Source organism: Accipiter gentilis, chromosome 5 (assembly GCF_929443795.1).
Source record: "Accipiter gentilis chromosome 5, bAccGen1.1, whole genome shotgun sequence".
Lineage (NCBI taxonomy): Eukaryota > Metazoa > Chordata > Aves > Accipitriformes > Accipitridae > Astur > Astur gentilis.
This window is the reverse complement of record NC_064884.1, coordinates 16,363,041-16,389,738: the sequence shown is the minus strand read 5'-3', so window position 1 is coordinate 16,389,738 and position 26,698 is coordinate 16,363,041. Positions and strand designations below refer to the sequence as shown.

Sequence of the window (26,698 nt, the reverse complement as noted above, 5' to 3'; positions counted from 1 at the left end):
CCTGGCATGTTCTCTTTTGCAAAGCAGGGATAAAGTGATTTTGTGAGGTCAGGTTCTCTTTATTCAAAGCAGCTCTCCTGTTGCCCTCACAAAAAAAAGCGAAAGAACTCTGAGAAAGGAGATCTAAACTGTGATGAAATGCCTGCCTTTCTTGTCACCTACTATGAAATATTGTCCTTCATTGCACCTGAAGGCTACAGCTTAGCATCTCCAACTCCGAATTCTAGCCTGCCTTTAAGTGAAGCAGCTGAATTACTTTGCTATAGGTTCAAAGAAACCTATAAAAACTTAATAAAAATCATCAGTCCTGGAGGGTTGTAACTAGGAGAGGTATCAAATGGTTTCTTCTTTTTCTTTGTACTTTGTCCACATCATTGTAACAAACTAGTATGATATCTGAATGTACTTTGTCAGACACATGGGCCTGATTTGCCAGAACCTCATATAGGCATACTGTGTTGCCTAGATGTACTCAAAGAAGCTCCAAAATTTATCTCTGCAAGGAATTTCCTCAGTGGAGGAACTATAGGACACGTATAGAGCATCCACCATAACCCTGTTTGACAAGAGTCTATACTGCTGAGTCTGAAATGGGAGTTGTGAGGCAGCAGAGAAAGGCTGGACTTCATCTTGCATCCCTGCGCTGAGGCAAATGATTTTGCTTGGCATAGTGTTAAGCAACTCACTGAGTTTAACAGCAAACACATACCCCTTGCACATAGATCCTAACTGGGTGTTGCTTACACCTCTGGAACAGAACGCTTCTCAAAGTCCTGGTCAAAGGAGAAGTTTCCAGCTGCATTGTGTTGAAGTGCTTCTTGTAGAGATGTGCTTTACTTGCGTGGATGTCCATGGGTCTGGCTGGCTGCAAATGCATTAAATTCTTCTTACTGAGCACATGGGATCACCCAACTCAACGTTTGGTCAAAAAAACCCCAAAAGTATCCACTCTCTGAGCTTTTCTTTCAGGAAATGGAGGGTGTCGGTATTAAAACAATACTTTAAGTTCCAAGAAATAATCAAGCAGTGGCATATGTGTCTGCATTCTTACCTCAGATTTTATTTAATTAAAGGTTTCATTACAGTACAGCAAGTGAGATGAAGCCTCACTGAAGTCTTTGGGCTTGAACAGCCACTTATATTCAGAACAAGTTAAAGCGGCAGATAAACTCTTTATCAAATTAGGAAGTAAAACTACTAGAGTCTGCCTCAAAACACAAAGTGCAAGAAGAAATCTAACAAAACCAAAACCAGGCATTAAAACACAGCTGGAAACTTTGTAAAAGGAATAAAGGAAGCCTTTCACTTCAAACCTGTATGCTGAGGAATGATTTACAGATTGAGATCACTTCTTTATTGGAGTAGCACCACAAATCTAGAGAAGAGCAAGAACCAGAATATAGGAAAACCCAAGAAATATTTGGCCAGTTTGGAAACTGTCACCAGCAGCGAGGGACAAGTTAAGTTAAAGCATCAAAAAACAAGTGAAAACACACATTTGCATTTGAAATCCAGTTCTCCTTGAGAACAGGGCAGGACAAACATTGACAGTGTGTTTAGCTTACTCCCCTAAAGAAAGAAGGGCTCCGTGATCACACTGTCCATCCATCAGTCTGTCAGCCTATCTTCGTAATTTGAACCTGCTGGCCAACTTCAAGGAGATTTGACAGCAGGGTCAAGTCAAAATATATGTAGCTCTGAGTCAGCCACATGTTGTGCTGCCTCCTTCTTAGCTGACAGATGGGAGAGGTGGACAGAGAAAGGGAAAACAGAGGGAGGGCAGAAGGTGCGTGGGACCTTATACAGGACCTAGAGATGAATGCGCAAGGTCAAGCTGAAGTTGCGGTGGTAGTGGCCAACACTGTGTGTCAAAGAAAGGCTGCAGTTAGCAGTCAAGTGCATTAGAACACTTCCACATAACACCCTCCCTGTCCCCCAAAATCGGATTGTCCTAGCTCAAATGTAACTCTTGCCATCTGAGAGGCAAGAAAAGTACATTGTGGAGTCTCCTCGGTTCACTTCAGCATTGCTATCAAGAATAATGAGGACTTTTTAAAAAAAAAATTGGCAACAGAGCAACGTGCAACTGCGATTTGGACCTCACGTTAAAATCTGTGAAAGGAGGCCAAAGATTTTCTAAGGGTTTGTGGAGTTCACATTATTTCCTTGTAGTTTTATCCAACAGAAGAGGAAGCACCTGGTAACGTGGAAGAGAAAAGCCGATCTCCATAAGCCACATAGTTTTGTGTGCCAAAAATGTGTGCCAAAAACGTGTGTTGAAAAAGGAGACTTGCCTGTGTTCTTGACATTTTTTTGCATCGTTAAAAAAATTTAAGGCTGGTCTTTGGAACAAAATAAAGTCAATGATACAAAAATTAATGGAAGCACATTGTTATTTATTGGGGAAAAAAAGCCATAAAAGGGGTTTCTGTGATTATAAGGCAGGTTAGGAAGGAGCCTCCTGAATGCCTGGGGAAGATCCTACTTAGGAAGATTAGGACACAGTGGAGATGGAATAAAGTCTGGGGGTAAAAAGGTTAGTTTGCAGATTTTTTTGTTCAGTTCTCGACAGTTCAGTGCTCAAGTTTTTGCTAATGTTTAATATATGATAACGTGGGTGCAACACGGTGGCCACAGGCTAAAGTGTATTCACTACAAATGTGAGCAAGACCAAACTATGTTTGCCTTACATGGTAATGGTGGTAAGAAGTAATCTATTACTAGTTATTATTTGCTTTGAAACGTATTTTGGTTAGTGAATGAAATCGGTGTCAGAGGAAGTACTGTAGAAACTTGATTCTTAAAAATTCCCTTCAAAGATGTAGTCTGGCTGAAGCAGGTTATTTCCTGACAGCTGGTTTGCAGAGAATGAATGATACTGTCCACTGTGTCAGGAACCACTGCAAGAGCTACATGCTGTGCTCGCTTTTAGGAAAAGAAAAATGGGGAGGAGTTGAAATCTGTTTCACCGAGAAGGCTGAGGAGGATCTTTTATATAAAATGTATGTTATCACTTCTCACGTTGGAGCTTGAGCAAGAGATCAGGGAAACCTCTTCAGTGACTTCTGCAAAAAGAACAACTGTGTCTTTATTGTATAAATATGTTACAGTTTCAGCTTGAAAGAGCTGACCTTTGCAAATGAAAATTTGAGACGTCAGCTAAGATAAATGTTCTCTGCAATGTAATTAAGTCCATAAAGGCATCTGGTCTTGTTTCACAGTCCTGCAAGTAAGAGGAGCAGGGGCTCTAAGAGTGAAGGCACTTTAGAAGCCGTAGACAACGTCAGCTGGGATGCGTGAAGTGGCATGCACGTACGGAGCTGGTTCCCAAAACCGACAGTACTGATCATCTGAGAAGGCATGAAGGACATGGGATTTCGATGTGCTGCCCTCGTTCCTGGCAAAGTAGCTTTAGCAAGTGACACCAGCACAGTTGACATCCAAGTCCCCTTTGGAACAAAATGGGCAGAAATTAATAGGAACTTAATACTCCTCTAACAGTACACAGAACTCAAATGCCCCTTTAAGGGAGGAGATGCAAAACACCCAAATGGTGTGAGATTTCCTGACAGAACTGCTGTGAAAAACACTTATGTGCGCTCAGTGAAGTTTGTTTTGCTCAGCGCAGCCATCTTAAGTCCTGCATCTGCTGGGAGCAAGGTAACAAACCCGATATAAATCCGTAAGGCAAAACGCGTCACACGCTGGTCTGGTTTTTTCATTAGGTTTTCCTCAGTCAAACAGTCTTTGCGTGGAAGCTACCGAAGGCGAGGGAAAACAAAGCGGCCCCAAGGCCCCGCAGCCCGGCAGAGGGCCGGGAAGCGGGCTGGGGGTGGCGCAGCTCAGCCGCTCCACAGGCAGGTGCGTGTGCGCCGCGCCCGCCTTCCCCCTCACTCCCAGAGCCCCGGGCTCGGCTCGCCCGAGCAGCGCCTTCACCGGCCCCTTCTCCTCGGAGAGGCTGCGGCCGCCATTTCTCCTCTCCCCCCCCCCCCCCCCCCGCCGCAGGCGCCCTTTGAGCCGCCCCCCCCCCCCCCGCCGGCAGCGTCCGCCACCGCCCACCCAGCTCGGTCCGCCTAGGCTGAGGGGGGAGACGGGGGCGCGCTGTCCCTTAGCGGCAGCCATAGCGCCCTCCCCCGGGGCTGAGCCCTCGCCCCCCACCGCGATTGGCGCGCCGGCGGCAGGCTGGCGCGGCACTGGCCTGCCGAGCCGCCAATCGGCGTAACGGTACTTCCGGTCGCCTGGCTCGGCCGGCCCAATCGGAGGGAGGCGGTGGGCGGGACGCCTCATCCTCACCGAGGCAACGGGCGGGCGGGCGGTTCCGGGTGTGCGCGAGCTTGACGGCGGCGGAGGGTGAGTGCTCCGTGCCTGGTTCCGCCCTGCCCTGCCCTGCCCCGCCTTAGCCCGCCGGTCCCCGCCTCTCCCCGGCCTGTCGTCTCCCCCCCCGTCTCCCCGCGCCCGCTTAATCCTCCCGCCGGGGCTCCGCGGGTCGGCGCTGGGGCGTAACGGCGGCGGCGGCGCCGTGAGGCGGCCGCGCGGGCTCGAGCGGTCTGCGCGCCGCCGGCGGGGGCTCCCCCGGCTGACGTCACCCCAGCCGCCGGGGCCCCGCTTCCCGGGAGGGGGGCGGCGGCGGCTGCGGCTGCCCGGGAGGCGGCCCTTGGCCCGTCGCCTCCTCGGGGCGAGTAGCGGGGCCGAGGGCGCGGCGGGCTGCGCCTCCTTCCCGCCGTGCGGCCGCCCCGGCCTCTCCCGCCCGCGCGGGGCTTCTGCCGCCGTGCCAGCGGGGGGCGGGCCGCCCGGCCCTCCCCTCCCCTCCCCTCCCCTCCCCTCCCCTCCCCGGGGGCTTCCGCGGGGCGGCAGCGGCGCCGCCCGCCAGTGGCCGTGGCCGCTCTCGCCGAGGAGTCCCCCGCCCCCCCCAAATAAAAGTTCCTCTTCCGTCTCGGTTTCGCGGTTGCTCGTCCGCTTCTCGGTGGCTGCTCTTCCCGCTGGGCTCTCGAAGCGAAGCGGTCCCTTGCGGGGGCTCGGCTGCTCGCTCGTGGGGTTAAGGGCTTTTCTTTCGCCCGGTTGCTGTTCGTGCCCCCCCCCCCCCCCCCGCCCCCCTCCGGCCTCTTACTGTAAAGCCCAAAAGCTCTTAAAAACGGGCTCTTCCCTGTTGCCGGTGCTGGGACGGAGGCGCCGGTGCGTGCGTCTCCGCTCCGCCTCCGCCGCGTCCGTAGGCGTTGGCTCCGCGGTGCGGTGTTCGGTGCGGCGAGCCTCAGGCCGGGCTTTGAATGTGGGGGCACGGTGGGGGCCGCCTACCTCTGGGCTGGTCGAAGAGCCGTAGCGTCTATGGCGAGCGTGCCGAAAGACTTGAGCGGCAATTTCGACGTTGGGTGTGACGCGTTTATGTACGTTTTTCTGAGTGCCTGCGTAGGATTCAGAGTTACTTTTTCAGTGCGCTTCGGAGAAGTGCTTTGGGCTACTTTGGTAGAATCATTATGGCTCACGTTCTTCAGGAGTCAGGCTGGAGTATGTTTCTCCACCGTTTATGTAGCCGTACAGGTGCAGAACAGTGAACTGTGTAACCAGGAGGGGTGAGATCAGGAACGATGAATGCGTGGCATCCAGGAAGGAGAACAGATGAATGCTAGAAGCAGCTGGAAAGGGAAAGGTTGGGTACAAAGTAGAAGCAGAGTGTTTGTGGGTGAAATTTGAAAGGACCTGAACAACGGTTGTGAGATGGAAGGGGTTTGACAAAATTGAGTTCATGTGGAGGAAGTGTTACGATCTGAAGAAAATTATTGGGATAGGTTGACTGTACTGTTGCCCGGTAAAAAATAAATGCATCTTCAGACCCAAGCGCGTGTAAAGGCCTAATTAGGGTTTTCAGTCTGGAGTTATGCTGTTAGGTAGTCTTTAAGTGGCATCTGTATCTTCATTTTCAAAAATGATTCGACTACCATCATTATTACTTTCCCTACCGCCACACCATTTCTGCCATTCCTGCAAGAATATAGGTCTCTTACTTGTTCCTCTGTCACTTTACTTTGGTGTTTGTCATGCCCCTGTTGCTGTAATGATGTTCTGTGCGGTGTAATAAGATGCAGCGAAGCAGAGTTTGTAGGGAACAGACTGTGTTTCACCTTACTGCCGGTACCAACGGCTGCTGGAGCTTTCTTCATTATTATTAGCAGAAAGGAAGTAAATGCAGTGATTAGGACTTCAGTTTTACCTCTGACGTTTATACAGGAGACCATTACAATTGGATGTAGTCCATAAATGCTTTTTCTCTCTGTAGAGTCTAGGTATGTAGCAGTCTTTCATTTTGTATAAATATATATATATTTATAATGATAACAATAAGTTCATATTTAATCTTAAAATACAAATTTATAAATATGTGAAGATACCTATATACGTTTAGCATCTAAGAAAAAATGAGCGGAAATAACTAACTTCCTAGAAAGCTGTGCTAATTTTCATTACTGAAAGGATTGCTGTGGTAAACTAGCAAGTTTGTCTGTTCTGTGCCAGTGCTGAATCTTGTTAAACATAATTCGCATTGTTTTGGTTGTTTAAATGGAGTGGTATTTAATTACTGGAGTAAGCCATACAGCATTTGCAAAATCTGTGGTTTAAATCCTGTGTATTAAATGTCTCGTTTTTTTCACTTCTATTCACTTTCTAGTATTCTTTTTGAGGTGGTAGGAGTGATAGACAACATACTAATATCATATTAATATGTTATAGAGGTTTTCTCCATTCATACGTTAACACTATATGCTTTTTCACTTCCTGAATTAATTCAAGGTGTAGAATGTCTCTGTTTTTAATTTTACCTGCTGAACTAGAACTAGAGAAAAGGTATAGTGTCAGAATTAACATATATTAGGCTGTGGATAAGATGAGCAGTGAATACAATGAATTTGTTTTCTGACTCCTGAAAAATACATAGTCCTGTACTTCAACTTGGGAGCTTTTTTGTTTTGTATACTACAAAATATTGACAGTTTTTCCACTAGCTTTTCATAAACATTAAATTCTCTAAACATCCTAAGGGTTAAGATCATAACCAAACAGGGTTACTAAAGTATTTGAGATCGACTTAAGAATGTTGTGGTTCTCTAATGATCATGGTAGCTATCCTTATATTTATCTAGGCAAACTTTCTTTCACTGTTTTAGGGTTATTTGGCATATTTTAGAAATACTTTGCATAAAAAAGAGTTAATTTCTCTTTTTCTCCCCCCCCCCCCCCCCCCCCGCAAATTAGTGGAGAATAATAAGGGTAAGGGATGAAAAAGTGTGGAAGAGTAGGATTTCATTATAGGATCTTAAACAGCTATTTCCTGGAAAAGAAGGGAAAAGGTGTGGCATTTTTAAGTGTTACTCATGTGCTACAATTCTCTGGAGCACATGTTTGTAACTTCTTGTATGACTATTAGATTTGTGTTAATGCACAGATTCTACATTCCCTACATAAAACGTAGACACAAAGTCACGCAGGCAGATGTCAGTATGTGATTTGAGGATAGGAGATTCTGCCGTGCAACCACGTATACCCTCTTTCAGCTTTTGCCGTCATTGCTACAGTGCTGCTTAGAACTTTCCACTCAAGCAGGGAATGACACATTTAAGAAGTAAAGATTGTGTCTGTGGAGCATCATCACTTTAAGAACTAGTTAGGCATGATGGGTAGAGAAATAAGTTGTACTGTTGAATAAAAGGAGACCATGGAAAGCAGCTTTCTGTCAGTCATGGGCAAGCCTTCTATCAACAGGTCCCCACAACGTCTGGAAAGATTGTTAGGTTCAAGTTAAGTTGTAACGAAAAGGCTGCTTTCAACTTGCAACATGGACTTTGATTATTTTAAGTCTTATTAATACTGTTAGCTAGGGAAGAGGCAGAACTTAGATGCCCTACTTTCAAGAGGCATACTCTCCTTGTTTTAAACCTCTCTTCCAAAAGTTCTTTCTGGAGTTATTTGTATGGAATTCATCTCTTGAAATCAGCATCTAACGTATGCATGTGATTTGGTTTTAGGATGATTCCTCTCCAGAGTTTATTTTTGACTGGAAGGATGCTCTTTTCCAGTAGAAGATGGTGATCCTAACGTATGATCATGGAGAAGGGGATAAGTTCAGTAGAAGTGTTACCTTCCAAATCGTCTCAGGTTACAGCTGTAAAAGTGGTGGTCAAAGACCCCGAAACAAAGCAAACCCAAAGAGGGAAACGAGTGGGATTTGTGCTTGTCCATGCAGGTAAGATGCAGAAGCATAACAGCTGGAATGGAAATAGTGCACATACGAACTGAATATCAACTAAAATGTTATTTTGGCTTTGGACTACTACTGTTTCAATGAAGTGACATTAACTTTGGGTGTAAATCTGGGAGTGGAGAGTTTGATTGGAAGTTGCATTGGCTGGAGGATCTTGGGAAATTGTTAATAAAATGTAGGGTTTTGGGTGTTCTGAATGGTAATTTTTTGTTTCTCCTTGACAAAGAAAACCCTAAACAAAATCCCTAAGTTAAATGGTTATAAAGTGTCAAATTCTGCAATTATCTGGTAAGCTTGGGAAACGTAGCTGTTTCCTTACTGACAGTTTCTTGTCTAACTTGTCTGTAAGGACAGTCTAGTTAAGACTTTTTAAAACCTCCTTAGGCCATTTGTTGCAGGACTTAATTTTTTTTTACCCTTTTGAAAGTTTTCTTCCAAGTCTGTCTGTTTTTTTTAAAATACGGTTTGTGTTTAAGTGAATTACTATTATTTTTTCCATGTGTAATGAAGAGGTCTTCTACTCAGATGAGATACAAAAATGATGTACTGTGTGTGTCTTGTTTGTAAATTCTTTTCTCACAGGTTCTTTCTTAAATACTGTTAAACTTGAAAATATTAGTGATGCTGTATGTTTGCTTTTAGCATATGAGTGGTGACATGAGGTAAAATTGAGCAAAGTAGCCTGGCAACACCTAAAATATAATCCAAGTAGCATGTTAGTTTTTCAAATAAGATCCTTAAGGTGAAAAAAAACCTAAAACAAAACCCTCAAAAAACATTCTGGGTTGATATTTGACAACCCTGGTATTCTGTGTTGTCCTTTATTGGGTTACTTTACTCTGTTTAGAATTCTTACACTAGTAGTGCTAAAACTTATTTTATTGGAGTTTCTCACAGCTAACATTTCTAGAGGTGAGGAAAGGGAAGTTGAGATAAATACAAGCATATTTTTCGAGTTCAAAAACCAAAAAAACAGAAGAAGATGGAATTTAAATATCAACGTGCTAGTCCTGTTTGTTGTTTTTCTGATGCTGTATGTAGTCAAATAGTGGGCAAAGTGGTTAGATGCAACAGGATAGACATAAAGGCTGCAAATGAGAAAAAGGTGAAAAAAACCTCAGTGATTTTTATTTCCAGGCACTCTCATGGTTCTAAAGCAGGAGTAATGAGCTCTAAAAAGTAGCATAAACATAAGATGAACCGAATGGTAATTGCAAACTTCCAAATCAGCAGTAAAAGGAAGATTGGAGTTTGACTTAAACCCAAGGCTTTTGCCTAATGATGGACAATAAATAAAAAAGTTATGCTGGAAATCCTCCAAGAATGAGCAGAATTGGAATCTGTTGGAGAATGTTTATAGGAATAGATTGTATGATGCCGAGATTTATACCTGTATGCTTCTGCATATTTGCTCTGTATCCTGTATTTTACTGAGTGTATTTGAATTAATGTTGGAATGCACAAAGTTGTCAATCATTGATACAAAAAGGAAATGCCAGTGTGTCTGTGTCTTAATTCTTTATGCAAACTATAAGCTGTAGTTTGACAGGTAGTACAATCTCTTTTCCTTTTGCCTTACTTGTAGGTGCAGGTTATCATTCCGAATCCAAAGCTAAAGAATACAAGCATGTGTGTAAAAGAGCCTGTCAGAAGGTAAGTCTTACCAGCTCCACAGTCTTGTAGTGGGTATACAAGAAATATATTTGGTAGCCTTGTCCCTTTAGTATGAATGGGCATATCTGGGCTTAGCTGGTCAGGCTGTATGCATTTCTAGAGGAAAAAAGGAGCAGCAACAGTTAACATGATACAGAGTCAGTAGAGTGCATGGCCATGAGGTGCAGCAACATTCTCATCAGTGGTGGCAAACAGCAGACACCAAAGGAACAGTGGGGGAGCAGGAGGAGGTCACAGTGGTACAAGGTCACAGTGGAGCATTCCTACAGCTTCCTGCACTGTTCCGAGGCTCTTGGATTTCTGGAGCTAAATGTGGTGTCTGTATTTTTCTTTCATCAGTGTCCACTCTTTTTGGAATTTATTTAATATCTAGCATCAAAATTGCTCCATGAATGCAGGGTTTTCTAGAATTCTTTTCTTCCTGGTAGCTCTTAACTTCTTAATAGGAGGGGAGGTAGAAACAGGAAAAACAAAACAAAAAATCAAAACCCTCTTCCCAAAGCTGGGAAGAGAGAAACTGCAAGACTTTAATTTCCGTTGAAATTAAATATTTTTTTATCTCCTCCAGGAACTTTGCTTTGGAACTGGCAAGTCCTGTCTACTAAGTGTTTGAATGAGAAGCTGGAAGACCTGTTTCCAAAATTTCTAATGCCTTTTACTTTCTCCAGGGAGAAGGAGCTGGGAAGCTTGGCAGGCATTTTAGAAGAGTCTGAGAGTTGGCCTCTGATAATTATCAGTTCTGTTGCTCAATCCTAATTTTGTAGTGAGAAGCGTCAAAAATAATCCAAACTTAACACTAGCTTCATTAAAGTTGTGCATTAGCCCTAATGATATTCCTTTCCCAGCTAATTATGTGTGAAAAAAGGTGGCTTGCAGTTGAATTTAAGTCTAATTTGAGATTCTGTTTGGTTCCTTGAGCTAGGTAGCCAACATAAATAACTTGTATGAAGAACAAACAGTCGCAGGTTTGTCATGCAACTGAAGATTAAGCCATGCTTGTTTTCTGGGGTTCCCTGAGAGTACTTGACTGTAGGGTCTTGTCCAGTATGGATCTAAGAAATAATCTTAGGCTCTAAAAGTTCATTTTTGTGTGCGTATGTAATTTGAAGATAACATTGTCTTACTTGATTTGTTTTCGTGTATTGGCTTGTAGATGACCTTGTAGATTCTGTTTGATTTCATGACAACTGCCATATATGGTACTAGGGATTTTTGTTGAATCATGGAAGGAAAATGAGAAAATTTTTGACTGAAACGTTAAGTGTTTGAGGATACCAGGTATAAGAATTTATTTTGCTATATATCTGATCATGCAGGAGTCTGTATCTAAATGCAGTGTCGGAATGTCGGAGTAGTAAAATCGTGCCTTCAGATCTGCCTTTGCATGGTTCATGCTGACTATTTCTGGTGCCTCTTGGTTTTATGTCCTCTTACATTTTAAACTAATTTGGTGCATATTTGTTTTGTACAGGACTAGGGAAACGTAGGGCTTAGTCACAGAATATTAGCCTGTCCTAATCATCAACTAAAAATTCTGTTTTACAGGCAATTGAAAAGCTACAGGCTGGTGCTCTTGCAACAGATGCAGTGACTGCAGCACTTATAGAATTAGAGGTATGAATTTCTGACTAGTAGTAAATATCTCTCCCGGGTACATTGCCAGATTTTTCTGTAGGAAGGTTATTAATTCAAATGGGAAATCTACTGAGATCTCTGGTTTTGTGCTATGCTAATTTTATCTTTTGCTTTTCCACTATATTTTGGAGTATATTTATTTAAAGACTTTCTAAAAATGCAGACTGAATAAAAGTTGTCTAGTTAGTGCAGTTTAGTTGTCATCAGATAGCCTTTAACCTTCAAGAATAGAGTCATTAAAGACTTATTGAACACTTTGTAGGGAAATTTTTCTGACTTACTGAGTTGCAGGTAGGCTGTACTGGCGCTGCTTCTCAGATAGGGGAAAAAATCGTGCTACTGGTCACGTGTTAACTAGAAATGCTAGGATAAGTCCTCATTCCTTTTGTTTACCTTAATATCTCACACTGAGTTATGTTTCATTTCTTGATATTATGATCCAAAGAATTCAGATGTAGATAGTCTTTACTAGTTCTATTAACACTCTCATATAGTAATTATATTGAGGTAACTGTCTCTGAATATGCTTTCTTGGGTTTGTTATTTATACCTTTTTCAGTTCTTTGGGATAATTCTACAAAAGTGATTGCATAAATTTGCTTGTCTCTCCATCCAATTAAAGGACTCTGTGAAAATGAACTAGGAATTTTAAGTTCTCATTTGTCCCACAACCTACATTTGCTATGTGCTTAAATTAATGCAGATCCTAAAGACTTTTTTTCTTACATTTTTTTACTTTGTGTCTGTATGATCTCTGATAGGATAAGAGACTAGAAGCAGGCTCTTCAGAGAAAGGTGACTTCAGTGTAATATAATGTTTTTTTCTGATTTTTATGACAAAATATGTGTAGAAGGATAGGACAAGTAATGCTTTTATTTGAAAGTGGTACTTGTTAATGAAGATAGAAAGTCTTGATATTTATAAAGAGATGAGCAGCTGTTTGTGAGGTTTTTGGAAAAGTGTCTTTTTGGAGTGGCAAGATATTTATAGCATCTGACTTAGTGAAGGGTCCCTGTGAAATAACATAGAAGAGAGTAAAGCTAAAAGAATTTTTGGGATATAAATGAGGCAGTTTGGTTATTGTCCCAGGTCCACTAATTCCTCATGGCAGTAATGATTGAAACAGTTATTCCTCTTCTCCTGTAAGAAGTAATTGCTTCTTCCTCTCCAACTTCATTAGTAAAGAAGGAAGGGAAGGTAAGTGGTGTGCTCTAAAAATAATTTCCTGGGTTTGGAATTGATGGTAGTATTCTGAGAGGATTAGCAGTGGATTTTCTTACATGTATGTTGGGAAAGTGTTAATTAGCACACTTGATAGGGTTAGTGTAAGGCAGGCAGTACGTACTTTAATATGTTAGACATGCTGACTAGGAGCCAAGACTTCAGTCATACTGTTAACTTGGCAAGCTGCTTGGCTTTAAACAGTACTTTTGGTCTCCACCGAACTGTTCAAGTATGCTTTCATGTATTATCTTACACATTAGAATACAGCTATGTGAAAACAAAAGGTATCTTTCTAATGGAATTATTTATAATGCGCTTCCATAACCTGAGGCTCCTGTTACTCCACAAGATTGTTTTGTGTGTCAGTTCCCTCCTGAGTGTGTGTGTGTGAATCTACTTTGTGTTGTGATTTTTATTGTGTTCCTTAGCTACGCAGAAGAAAACATATATTAAGAAGCTTAACTTAACAGTTAAGTATCTCGTTCAGCTGCGCCTGGGGTAAATATTTTATCTGTTTTTGTTATCCCCAAGAGACTTTTCTTCTTTTACTTTAGTAGATTTAAATAGTCTGAAGTGACATCTGTGTAAGAAGGTATGGCTTTAAGATGAAATTAAAATCTTTTTATGAAATTACTCCAATCAGCAACGTTTTTCCATTTTTTTCTCTTCATCTATCTTGCCACTATTGTGGTGGTGCTTGCTGTCATTCCACTTTCTGGTTGTATAATTGTCTTGGGTAGTATTTTTATGTGTACTGTTGCACAAAACCTGTTTTTTTTCTTTTTCCTGTTTTTAAGATTAAATATAATTTTTTTCAGGTTGTACTGCTGTCATTAATGTAATTGTTGGCTTTCATTTATTCATTAAGTGATTATATAACCTCTTAATTGTGGGTTGTTTTCTCTGTTACTGGGATAAAGAATATTTGGTTTGGGATTTGGACTTCTTTAAAATTAAAGTACGGAGCTATGCAGTTACACTGAGGAAAAATCAAAGGTATACTTAGAACAGAAAGTGGTGTGATTTGCATGGCAGCATTTTTTGAATCTGGCATGAGAAATTTCAAAGTGTTAGACTGTCAGCTTTCAAAATGTTGAAAAGTTTGTATCTACTCCTATCTCATTCTGAACACCACCTCCAGATAGCTCTGTCATTTCTGGAGCTGCATCTTCTGTTTTAATTCTCATGTTTTTCCTATTGCTCTATGGAAAACAGAAACTGCATGTGGCAAGTCAACAAAGCAAAGAGAAAAGTTTTTCTCATCAATTACAAAATTTTATGGGTAGACATATAGGTTTGTATGTTGACTGTCTCTCCAATGAACTATCACTGCCCTTTTGTTTATGCAGGGAAAAATAGTGAGTTTTTTGTAAAGTACTTCAGCATGTTGAGTTGGTAAATACATAGCAAAAATATGTATGAAAACAATGTTTGTCTACATGTGTTACTGTAACATGTAGTTTGCAAAAGTTTGTATAACAGTAAAACAGCAAAAGTTTGTATAATGTGATAACAGATTCCATTGTAGAGTACTGTTTGTAACTTCTTGATATTTTTGTTGCTGTGAGTTTATCTGAAATATTTAATCACTTTTACAGTTCTCTAGGACTTCTAATGCTGTATTCCAAAAATCTGTAGCCTTTGCAAGGCACAAATATCTTTTCGTGGAAGTGTCACAAAAGATGAATTTTTTTCCTCAGTTCTGCTCAATTACCCAACTCCTATTACACAGAATTTCAGCTAATCCAAGAGGCATCACTTCAAAGACTTGCTGAGGCGCAAGACTTGCTCTTGATCTTTTATGAGCAAGCTGACAGTTTGCTTGTGGTATGCTGTCTGTTTTTTGTTTTATTTTTGCAGGCTCTATATGGAGAAAGAAAAGCTTTTCTTTCTTGGACTATATGAATCTCAAGTGAAATAGTGTTCTGTGATTAAGATAATAAAGCTAATTGGTAGAGAAAAGGTAGATTTTCCTTTGCAAAGTGACAAAAGCAGCTGATGCAGAATACTCTTAAAATAACTGTGCTGGTCTTTGTAAGCATCAGCTGTATTTGATAAATTGATTAAAGGCAGTTATGTTTTCCAGTTTGTAAACTCTGTCGTTGCAGAGAAACAAATGAACATGTTACCTCTTTCAGCTTTTGGTAATAAAATGGGTGTGGACAAGATGCTTCATAAGAGTCATCATTTATACTGTATGCTTCCACCCAGACATTATTGTGGTACCATTTCTTTTTGGACTCTTGCTATCAGCCACCATATGCAGTCTGAGTTTCTCTTGGAACATGAAGGGATTTGGGCAGCTTTTCTTTGCGGGGGGGAGGTCCCCCTCTACACACCCACCTTAAAGCTTGCAGTTTTCAACAAAACTGTGTGCTGATTAAATTTATGGCTGACTGTGAGAACAGTGTGCAATTTCAATCTTTTATTTGACTATAGAGCACTTCAGAAAGTCTACTGGAGGTACTGGAGACAAGAATATAAGTTTGTTGTAAAAAGCGATGATTATTTCAACCTTTTTCTAAGTTTAGTCTAAGTTTATTAATACTCTGTGCAGATCAATCTGACTTCAGTAGAATGTTCTTTATGATCATTTAAATTGGAAATTAATATGATTGATGGGGAAGTGGATGTCACATTTTGGGTTTCAATCTTGCTACTGAAATTGCTCAATTTAGTTTGTTGTTGTTGTGGTTCAATACAAAGGGTATTTTGAACCTGTTGGTATACTCAAGCAGTGGGTTTGCCTGGCTAACAGCAAAATTTTGCAGTGAATGAACTTTTCTTGTTGAATTGGGTTTTGTTTGTTTTTATTTATTAATTTTATAGTAGTTAAGATTTTTTACTATACAATCTTAGTCCCAAGGACTTCTCTTAAAAGATGAAAGCACAGTGCTAACAGCCTTGTTGTATTAAGGCAGTCACCATAGATGAACTTTTAATGGGTAATGAACTGGAAGTTGTTAATTCTAGTTAAAAGCAATACTATGATGTTCTGCAGCAGAGTGGCTAACAGTAATCTGTGACAAAAGTGTTCTTTGAAAACATTTTAGCTGGTGTAATTGAAAGGGATGTGACTCATCCTTGTAGACTATTAATTCTTGTCACTAAATTCCCCCAGAAAAATAAATTTTAAAATTACAGTGTGTAAAAAGAAATGTCTGTAGACTTTGAATCTGTTTTAAAAGTTGCAAATAAACCATGGCCAAAACTATATTGAAGATGGATGGAACGTTCTTTAATGCATGTTGAAAATAGAGCATTTTAAATATTTGCCTAGATGTAATGCAGGACTATTAGTGTTATAGTGTTGAGTAACTTCTTCAAGCATTCCAACTTTGACCGCAGCTAGAAACTTCAGCATGCCTGTGTTTGCTGCCAGAACATTTATAAATACTTCTTGAAGTAAAAAGGATTCTAAAAATAAAGATACCCTCCGTAGCTTGAGAGTTTTTACAAGATGGGTAACTTGGGAAAATGAAACTCTTGTTTCATGTCTTAAAGCTTTGTATTATCTCCTTTGCTACAGGTTTATGTTGTATGTTAGAGATACTTCAGTGGTGGGGTAATGGCCAGGTAGTCTAGGATTTTTCACATAATTCGAAGCTTATGTTTTGTTAAAATGCTTTGAAAAGCCATTTGTCTTTTCCCTCTTTTACTTTTCTATGGTAGTAGGGCTTGCTGTTAACATGCAAATCTCATGCTTGTTTTGCTTTCTTGTCTTTTGTTTTCAGTTTCCCTAGAAATATAAAGGCTGATCTCTGCTTGTGTTTTTAAATAAAAATACATTCCTGAATTTACCTTCTGTATTATAAACATTTTCTTCCTTTCCTTTCCTCCCTCTTCTTGGATGCATGCTTTGATTGGGTTCTTCCCCATCCTATGTTAGTCATGTAGTTCTTGCAGTACTGCATTTTTCTGTCCGAGGGTATGAAGAGACTGCTTCAGTTAGCTCAGTTTATTTTCTTCCCCTGTTGAAAGCATCCATGCTGCTTCTGTTTTAATAATGTTTCTGTATTCCTTGAAGGTTATGTTTTTTCATTTCAAAACACACCTTAATTTTCCTAAGTTGTATTCCTCCATTTGTGTATCAGAGTCTTGAAGTCTTTTGGTCAGACTTTGCAAAGCTTGTTTTCAAAAATAGATGTATTTTTGTGGGGTATTTCATGTCTATGCCTATTCATAGAAGTAGGTGGTTCCATTTTTTGTAAAGGCTTTTCCCTGCCTTGTTTCAAAGGCTTTATATCTCCTCTGAGACACTCAGGTAGGTATCAAAAATTCATGTATTCACACCCAGTTCCTGCACTGTCTAAAGCTGTTATCAGATCACCTTTCATATCTGCAAAGTTAGAGTAGACCATCATCTTCTTGGCAATTTTGAGGCCATCTTCTTAATTGAATGCAGTCTGATTGTAAAGCTAAGTAAAACTCTAGAGGAATTTTGAACAGGTGCTTGGAATTGGGTCTTTATTTCCTTTTACTGGAGAAGTTAATCATGTTGTGACTGATTGTACTGGTAAGATCCCTGCTGAGTCCTAAAATGAAAGAGTTATGCCACCGAAGAGGCATCTACATTTTGTTGGTGTAGAGTTCTTATTTACCCAATATTTTGCAGTATTTTGATAAATATTCTGTAGGGAGAAACAGGGGGCATTCCCTTTGTCTTGAGATCCTCTGAATAAATTGTCTCTTGGTGCATCCTTGATGTTGTGCCAGTGAAGGTGCTATGCCAAAGCATCAAGCACATCTAGATTTTTAGAAATACAGTGAACTAGTGCCACCCTGTATTATGTTTATCAGATGGTAGAGCGCTTTGTGTCTTGACTGCAGAAGGGTTCTGGACAGTGTTACTAGGACTTGTGTTCTGATGGGTCCTTCTTACTCCCTTTATTTGGCCATGACATCTGCTCTTAAGATAACAGCTGTCTTTGCTTTGTGGCAGTGACAGATCTGTAGAGCATGAAGTTCTTCCTCTTTAGTAATGCTTTTGATTATAATGCACTGAGCAAATGTTTTTGGAACAGAACATAAGAAATTTGTCTCCAGGTCTATGCGCTCTGATTACCCATGGGCAAGGAACTTGGACAGCACTAGGAGTAAGCATTTTTCATCCTAACGCATTCCTTTTTTCACTTTGTCCTCCAAATACCTTTCACCGTTCGTGTTCAGATTCCTTCCATCACTTCTCTACTCCTTTTGTTCTAAACTTCACTGACTTAATTTTCTTCATACTTGTAGACCCTGGGGAGCAATGAAGTCGATTAAGCCAGCAGCTTCATTGCAGTCTTACACCTTTTCAAGGCCATTATCTTGGTAGCCTTTTTAAAATCATATTCCGTTGCCTCTCCCCCCACCCCAGGAAGTTATTCCCCGTGCACTAAAATGCAGATGTTTCATTATCCTAAAATCTTTTCAGATTTACTTATTTGCTGAAGGCATAGCTGCCAAAACGAACAACACAATGAATATCACAGTGAATTTGAAGATTTGTTGTGGTGTGCGATGAAATAGGAAGGGATAAAAAGGCATAAAATCTTGTGCTGCTTGTTGGATGCAGAAGGAAAAAGCAGAAAATAAAGATGAGTAGTATAAAATGGACACTGAGACATTATAGTCTGTTTCATGATTGTGTATTAATCGTATTATGTATTCATGGTTCTTGGTAGGAAGATGATAGCATTTTGGTGACTCAAACACTAAACACTTTAGATACCTCTGTAAATTAGAATCAACATCTTGCATGACAGGTTTTGAATTTACTACTTGCTCATTTAAGAGTTAACAAAAGCTAACTGACAGCAAATTTCTTTTTCATTTGTTTGCGCTCTCTCTTTTGTTTCCTTGTATTCACAATGAATTAGTAAGTACAAAAAAGAACCAGTTCACTTAACATTTAAGACAGAACTTTGAGCTGTTTCCAGTAGATCTGTTTCCTGATTCAGCTTTTAGTACATGTACTGTAAAAGTATGACTACCTAATTCAGTGACGTGTTCACCTGTGGTCTAGACAACCATTTTTCTTTGTCGCATCAGGTTGTTATGCTGTTATAACAAAAACAGATATGAAACTCTGAAAGCATACAGCATCTCTGAAATTTTACTGTTTGGCTGTTCTGGGCTGTTAATCTTTCTTTGTCCTGTAGTCGTTTTGTGCTTGCATCTAGAAAGAGGGGATTATACTGAGCTGGCAGTGAGACTCCTGACCTGTGCTACTTTGACGTTTTGTGTTTTTAGTCATGGGGATATACTGATAAAATGGGGGGGCAAAAATGGGTGGTTTTAATTCTAGCATGCAAAACTTGTTTGAGAACCTTGAGTTTGCAAAAAGCTACAGAAGGTGCTAATAAAAGAGGAGTTAGGTTTTTAATTAGTTTATTAAATGTTGTCCCATGCTTTCTATGAAATACATCTTGTTTTTTATTCAAGGAACTTCCAGCCCGCAGTAATGACTGTCCTTATGCTAATGATCAATAGAAATTTTACAAAGTGAATGGCTACTGATGCTGATTCTTTATTTCTGCATGCAAAGCTGCAATCATAGGCTTAGAATGTTAAGGAAAGGTACGGTTCAGTTTTGCTGCTGTGTCATACTTAAAGAATTTCAAAGGTAGACTGTGGTCTGTGCGGTGATTATTAGATGTTACTTAAATGTTACTTGACGGGTCAGGGACCAAATGAGGTGTGTATTTTGGGGGAGGGAGGAAGAGATTTTCACTTGTGTTGTAAGGCTCTTGCTTGCATATAAATGATAATGTTAAATTGTTGGGTGATTGTTTTTTATATTGGCATATCATTACACTGAGATATATCACACCCTATGGAGGGTGTAAGGTATCCATTATAGTAATTTGAGACACCCTGTTCAAACTGCTGTTGTTTTTGTTGTGGAAGATTAAACTACTAGAATAACAAAGTGCTCTGCACCAAGATCAGTGTCCTGAGATCAGTTATACAGAGGTTTTGATTTAGTCTGTTACGGATGTGGCCTTATAGTGTTTTGTTCTTATTTTTAGGATTCTCCTTTTACAAATGCAGGATTGGGATCTAACCTAAACCTTTTGGGTGAGATAGAATGTGATGCCAGTATAATGGATGGAAAGTCATTAAATTTTGGAGCAGTTGGAGCACTGAGTGGTATGTTAACTACGTATTATAAAGCTAACTACTGATTTAAGTGCAAAGATCAATTTTGTTCCTTTTTATTAATTTTTTTAAGGGGGGAAAACATTGTAAATACTGCCCCGTTTAAATGAATTCCGCCCTCTTTTAAAAAAGGGGGAGGCATTGCTGCTCCCTGAAATACTGTTTTGTGTTAATTTGCTTTGTGTAACATATTGTCTTGCTAGTTCATTGATAATCCTTTGATGCAGAACAATTGTATGAAACTATACAGTATTCACAATGGGAGTGAGTTTGCCCAGATGAATTAGCATTTTATTATAAAGTTATCTTTCTACAATTATTAAAAAAAAGATTACAAGCATTTAAATTAAGCTTTATATTTGTTTTTGTTCTGGGTCTCCTCGAAGAACTGACTGGTACATAATTCAATCATAAGGACAAATGATATTTTGGTCTCTTAGAAGTTGGTCAAATTAGGATCCTAGGGGACCAAAGTTTCTTTTATAGTATCAGAAGGCTATGCAGGGTGCTAGCCTCCAAACTAAAGCCCCTCGTGTTCTTGAGAATGGGTGCAGTTGCTCATCTGTCAAGCTGTTTGCTTGGGACATAAAATTTCTGTTTACTGTAGATTTTTCATTATAATTTCTCTTACATGATCAGTTACATTTGGATTTATTTTGTGTGTTACTGTTATAAGGTTAGATACATTTGCATATGGGATTTACTTAATCTGAGAGCTAATATGCTTCTATTTTTTTGTCTAGTTTCAGCTTTCAGTACAAAACAAGTACAGGTATACAGTCCCAAATAGGGATTGTTGAGGTTTTGTCATGAATTCATTGAACAGCCTTAACTGTTACTATAGAATAGCTTTTATGACAACATTTCAAGCTTTGTTCTTTATCCTAGAATAGTTCTAAACTGTGGTAATAACTTCCTCATGTAGATGTAAATCTAAAATAAATATTGAATTAAGTGTTTCAAGGCATGTTTGTTATAAAATGTGTCCTTCCAGCCATGGGGAAGGAGGAAATGAGGGAATGAGAGAAAGCTAAGCCTGAATCCTATAATCCCTGTTCTGGGCAGATGGATCCAAATGAAAGCTCTTTCCGTCTTGAAAAATTAATGCTCATAAAACATCTTTGGCCTGTAGAATACCATAGAATTAATTTCAGATTTGTGCAGTAGGAGGTCACTCCTAATATTTCAATTTATTTTTTTTTTAATAAAAGCTAAAAAGGTGGGAGGGGTGTTGATTAGAAGGCTTTGTCACTACTGATAGGACATGTGAAGGAAAAACTGATAAAGTTGTTAGTAAATTGAAATGTAACATAAGGTGTCTCTTAATGACTTGGCAAAGCCTTGGAACTTAAAGGAAGCTGACTTCCACTGCCAAAATGAATGCTACAATGCTATGTGGAAAAATATTTTAATGTTTTATTCCCATTTTTGATAATTTTTCTTTTCAGGAATCAAGAATCCAGTTTCAGTTGCAAATAGATTGTTGTGTGAAGGGCAGAAGGGAAAACTCTCTGCTGGCAGAATTCCACCTTGGTAATTGCTTTGTTCTGCTTGACTTTACTTTGGTCTTTCGTCTCTACTGCATGCAGTATTTGAAGGTTATATCTTATCCCAAGAAGGCTGGTGCTGTTTTACATACCAGTGATAGTGTGCCTTTAAAAAGAAGATAAGCTTTGTTCTCTGACCTCCAAACATCTTGTGCATTTGATGAAGCTGTGGGTAGAATGAAGTATTGTGAGTAGATGGCAACATCATTTTGTGATAATTTCTGTCTGTGTGACTATTTCCTATGTCATACTGAATTCTTACGTCATACTGAATTCTTACATTTGTTACTGTAGCATTTTGAAAAATGCCTAAATACATCAAGATTAATATTAAATTCTACTGCCTTTGCCTCTGTCTACCTTTGAAAAAAGCAACATAGTTTTTAACAAGTATATAAAAGAATCCTACTTTACTGCCTGTCTTTGTGGCCTTATATTGCAGGTATAGTGTGGAAATGTGCAGTGTTTAGTAACTTCCTCTTATCTTAGCCAAAATGGGAAGTTATTTTAAAGATAGATTTAAAACAACAATGAAAACATGCACTCCTTTATTGAGATGGGTATAATACTTAGATGGAAGAGGTGACTCTTAAATGCATAACAGCTTTAAATATTATTGCATAATTTTGGAAAGAATCCAAGAAATGTGTCAGAATTGATTGCTCTTAAAACTGTCTAATTTTCATTAGCAGCTTAAATTGACAAGTAGAGAACTTGAATGCTTCATTTGTATTAATTGAATGCTATCCTCAGTTACCATACCTGTTGCAGAAGTTTGCTAACTAATGGACTACAGTATTTGCAGATGTATTAAACCAGAATTTATGTAGTTTAAAATATGTATATTTAGATTCACAAATTTTACTTTCCTTAGCATGTTATTCTTATTCTGTAGAATTAGCCAAATAGTCTGTAGCTGGATGGTGTATATTCCAATTTAAACAGTGAGGAAAAGCACTATTTCAGTCATGCTGCAAAGGAAGTTCATAGATCAAAAAAAGCTACCCTGAAACCAAGCCATCAACAAGCAGATTTTGCATTTAAAACTCTTTAATGAAGAAAGAAAAGAGTAACTGTAGTTAGATAACTTTTTTATTATTTTTTTTTTTTTAGAGGAGATGTTTACTAAGGAAGAAGAACTTGAATTTCAGTTGCTGTTAGTAGCTCATTTCTTCAGATGTCAGGAGAAAGTGGGGCTTAGCTGAGTTAAAGAGAGTGTCTTATGAGGTGGGGTTTTCTGGTGTTCTAGAACTAGTGCTGAAGTCAGCTACAGGAGCAAGCACTTGTGATTTAGTTTTGTCTGTATCATCTCAGTGTTTTCTCAAATTGTTGTATGTTATCTCAAATTGTTGTAAGGAAGAGCACTTGGGCATTTTAGCATGTTTGCTGTAACATCATTGTCGTGGTTTAACCCCAGCCAGCAACTAAGCACCACGCAGCCGCTCACTCACAGCCCCTTCCCCCCAGGGGGATGGGGGAGAAAATCGGGAAAAAGAAGTAAAACTCCTGGGTTGAGATAAGAATGTTTTAATAGAACAGAAAAAGAAGAAACTAATAACGATAATGATAACACTAATAAAATGACAACAGTAGTAATAAAAGGATTGGAATGTACAAATGATGCGCAGGGCAATTGCTCACCACCCGCCGACCAACACCCAGCCAGTCTCCGAGCGGCGATTCCCTGCCCCCACTTCCCAGTTCCTATACTAGACGGGATGTCCCATGGTATGGAATACCCCGCTGGCCAGTTTGGGTCAGCTGCCCTGGCTGTGTCCTGTGCCAACTTCTTGTGCCCCTCCAGCTTTCTCGCTGGCTGGACATGAGAAGCTGAAAAATCCTTTAGTCTAAACACTACTGAGCAACAACTGAAAACATCAGTGTTATCAACATTCTTCTCATACTGAACTCAAAACACAGCACTGTACCAGCTACTAGGAAGACAGTTAACTCTATCCCAGCTGAAACCAGGACAATCATGATCCAGTTTATGCTGCTGTTTTAAAAATAACCGAATGGAAAAGAAACTATATCCTCTTGCCCTTGAAGGACAAGACTAAATCTTTCAAACCCTCTGCAAGGTCTCGGCTAACAGATGCTTTTAAAGACAAGGGAGCTCAAACTCTTGAGGTGTGAGGTAAACTGGTTTTGGAGCCAACACATACAGTTTATTGTGCAAATATTGTGGACCTGAGTTACCTAATATGTATTTTCATTTCCTTTTTCCCATTCTGAATTTTGAATGTATATTTTATTAGAGCAAATTAGTTATCCTGGGAACAATCTATACTAGTGGGCTATGATGGATTGTGCTTCAGACTTGCTTTGGTAGATAGTCCTGTACATACAGGGTATCCCAAGTTTAGAATGGTAGAGCTTATGTTCATTGTAGGTGATGACTCTTGACAATTTCATGCCCTGCCATTCTGGCAGGGTTTGGCATGACATGTTGTTTTGGGACTGAAATATATTTGTGCACAAGCTGAGAATATATATATATATAGTCATGACAAGAGAGCAGCTGTATTTTGGCATTCCTACCAAGTGTCAGGATTTTAGTAACTGATTTTTATTTGTGAAGATATGCAAGGTTCATCTTGTGTCTCATGGGCAAGTAGTGTATTGGGGAATCTTCTGGATACTGCTTAGCCTAAGAACCTGTCTTGTTAAAGAACCTAGTGCTAGAGACTGTTTCTGTAGCATGATCTAAGATAGCTTAATATTTTCTGGCCAGAATGCTTGGCACGTGACCACACAGGAAAAATTCAGGAACTGTGAGATTAGTAAAAGTGGCAATATGGAGATTCTTGTTTATGAAAGAACACATGGAGGCAGTTAGTTTGGCCTGTTTACCCCTTTTCAGTGCCCATTTTTCTAGTGACAGTTCATAACCAATTCAAAGCAGTACATTTCTGATTTTTAGTAGAAGAAATTCTAATGAATGTGAATTAATTTTTTTCTGAGATTATAAGCTTATTGGGAAGGAGTGATCAAGTGTCCTAACTGATGTATCCAATTTGCTGTAAATTGCTCTGTAGACTGTGTCGTTCTGGATCAATGTCTTGCTGTCTTGTTTAAAACACAGAATCCCACTATCCAAATTAAAATTTAAAAAGTTTAAAGTAAAGAATCCCTGAATGCATGAGTGTATTTGTTGAAACTTCTAAGATCCTTACATTTTACTGTCATATTTTATTCAGCTTGATGTTGTCAGGATTTTCTCTGCCTATGTATAGAGGAGCAGAAAATACTGAACTTGTAAATGTTACATATTATCATATAGGGTATTCCTGTTCATTGTATTACTTTACAAAAGAAAGCACTATTATAATTGCACAATTACATATTCGCTGGATCTTTGGAAGTGGTCTTTGGTCACAGAATAATGGATTAGATGTTTTGTAGTAATAAGTTTGAAGATTTTCTATTTATTATGCTGAAACCTTGACCTTCCTAAGGGAAAAGGCTTATTTACATCTGTTTACTATTAAATATAGATATGTAAGAATTGCAGGATGGTACAAATACACCTTTTCTTAGAACTCATTAGTACTACTGATACCTGAGTTCATGTCTGTATCCCTTTTCCAGTAGTAATAATAACCCATACGGGAAAAATGGGTTACTTCTTAAAACTTCTTAGGGTTCCCACCCATCCCCTACCCTCTTTGGGTATACAGGGATTTGTAATTGCTTCACAGTTTTACAGTACTGCATGCAGGATATGTATGTACATTGTGTAACTTGTAGGGCAGTGTGTAGTCAAGAAAGTGCCTAGAGTGAAGACTTGCACCACCTTTTATCTCTGTTCTATATTTCTTCAGAACAATTTACGCTTTGTAACAGTGATTTCAGAGTGATGGATGCATTTTATAATAAATGTTACAGAGTAAGTTTATTACATTCAGGATGCCTTGACCATCTTTAATGAACCTAATCTTCTTCTGCCACTTCTGCTTAGCTTGGTGTGGCCTGTCTCCCTACAGCCCATATTAAATGGTCCTGTTTGGAGCAAATAGCACCAGGATAACCATGTTCTTGAGAAAATTGCTTAAAAAAGACCATTTCTAGAGGCCTTTACTGGCACTTTCCATTAATATGGTCTAGTTTGCCTGGAACTGGAAAGCACGTCCAAGCATCGTCTCCTTGCTGGGAGGATGTTTTCATCTTCTGCATGTTCTGAGCCTGTAACGACTACAGAGTACTCTTCATTTGATGTATTGGCAAGAAAGATCTTTTTATCTTGTTAGTGCAGAACCAACTTTCAGAGTAGCAGAGCACAAACTCATTCATCCTTTGTTTTTGAAGTTTTTTTTCTCCTTTGGAAAATTGTATTTTGAATTAGCCTAAAGGTTTTTGAAACTTGGTGGGGTTTTGGCTGCTTTCTATAGCCTACTGGCTTTATTCCCTATTTTCCCTTTCCCCCAACAAATCAAGCTCAGTGGTAGCTGTTTAGAGGTAGTTTTGGTTTTATGTCAGCTTTAAGTATTGCCCTGTTCATTCTTGCCTGCTGCAGCTTTTCTACATGGCTACATGGATGATTCTCATGGCAACTAAAGCAGTTCCCTAGTGCCAGACTGCTGGTTCCCACCCTCTTGCCACCCTATCATCTGTGGCTGGTACAATTGTGTGTGGCTGTGTGCTCAACAGGATCACAGAACTTGATGGTGTAAAGACTGTTTATTCTTGTTTAGATTCTATGTATTTGGCTACCTGCAGAACTGAGTTCATGCTGTATGTCCTGTAGGAGTCTCTTACCAACTAATTCTATATCAATTTATAGGAGATACAGTATATGTAGCACAGACAGCAAAGCACTGAGATTATTTTTTTTTTTATACTGTTTATTTTAACTTTTCTATGATTACACTGTCCTTTCAAGAAGTCTGAACTGAAAAGCTCAAAAAAGGTAGATGATCTCTCTGGTTTTATGGGGCCTCAATTAAATGTCTGCTTCAACTAATCTAACTATTCTTTGGGACCAGAACTGCAAATATACTTTGTCTGTGCCCATTTTATAGGAGGGAGAGGACTCTGGGAATTAGGGATGCAAGTGTGAGCAAAGTAAAAGTTACATCACTTAAGTTTAGAGACGTTCTTGGGTGCTTTCTTTGCAGTCTTCATAAACCCTAGTGACTGTTTCTGTGTTTTTAAGTATTAAAAAGGCAATTGTGAGATTGCTTGTAAGTGCAGTGTTTCTGACTGATCTGTGCTGTTCAAGTT

General features: G+C 39.7%; 1 protein-coding gene across 1 annotated transcript in view; it reads left to right on the top strand.

Moving 5' to 3' along the window:
• The first annotated feature begins 4,294 nt into the window (after positions 1–4,294).
• TASP1 (taspase 1) overlaps positions 4,295–26,698 on the top strand; it is a 90,473-nt gene continuing 68,069 nt past the window's right edge. Inside the window, 6 exon segments of the mRNA XM_049801549.1 lie at positions 4,295–4,350; positions 8,016–8,233; positions 9,837–9,904; positions 11,471–11,539; positions 19,799–19,919; positions 21,377–21,461. Coding sequence (XP_049657506.1) covers positions 8,089–8,233; positions 9,837–9,904; positions 11,471–11,539; positions 19,799–19,919; positions 21,377–21,461 — 488 coding nt within the window. The 5' untranslated portion in view covers positions 4,295–4,350; positions 8,016–8,088.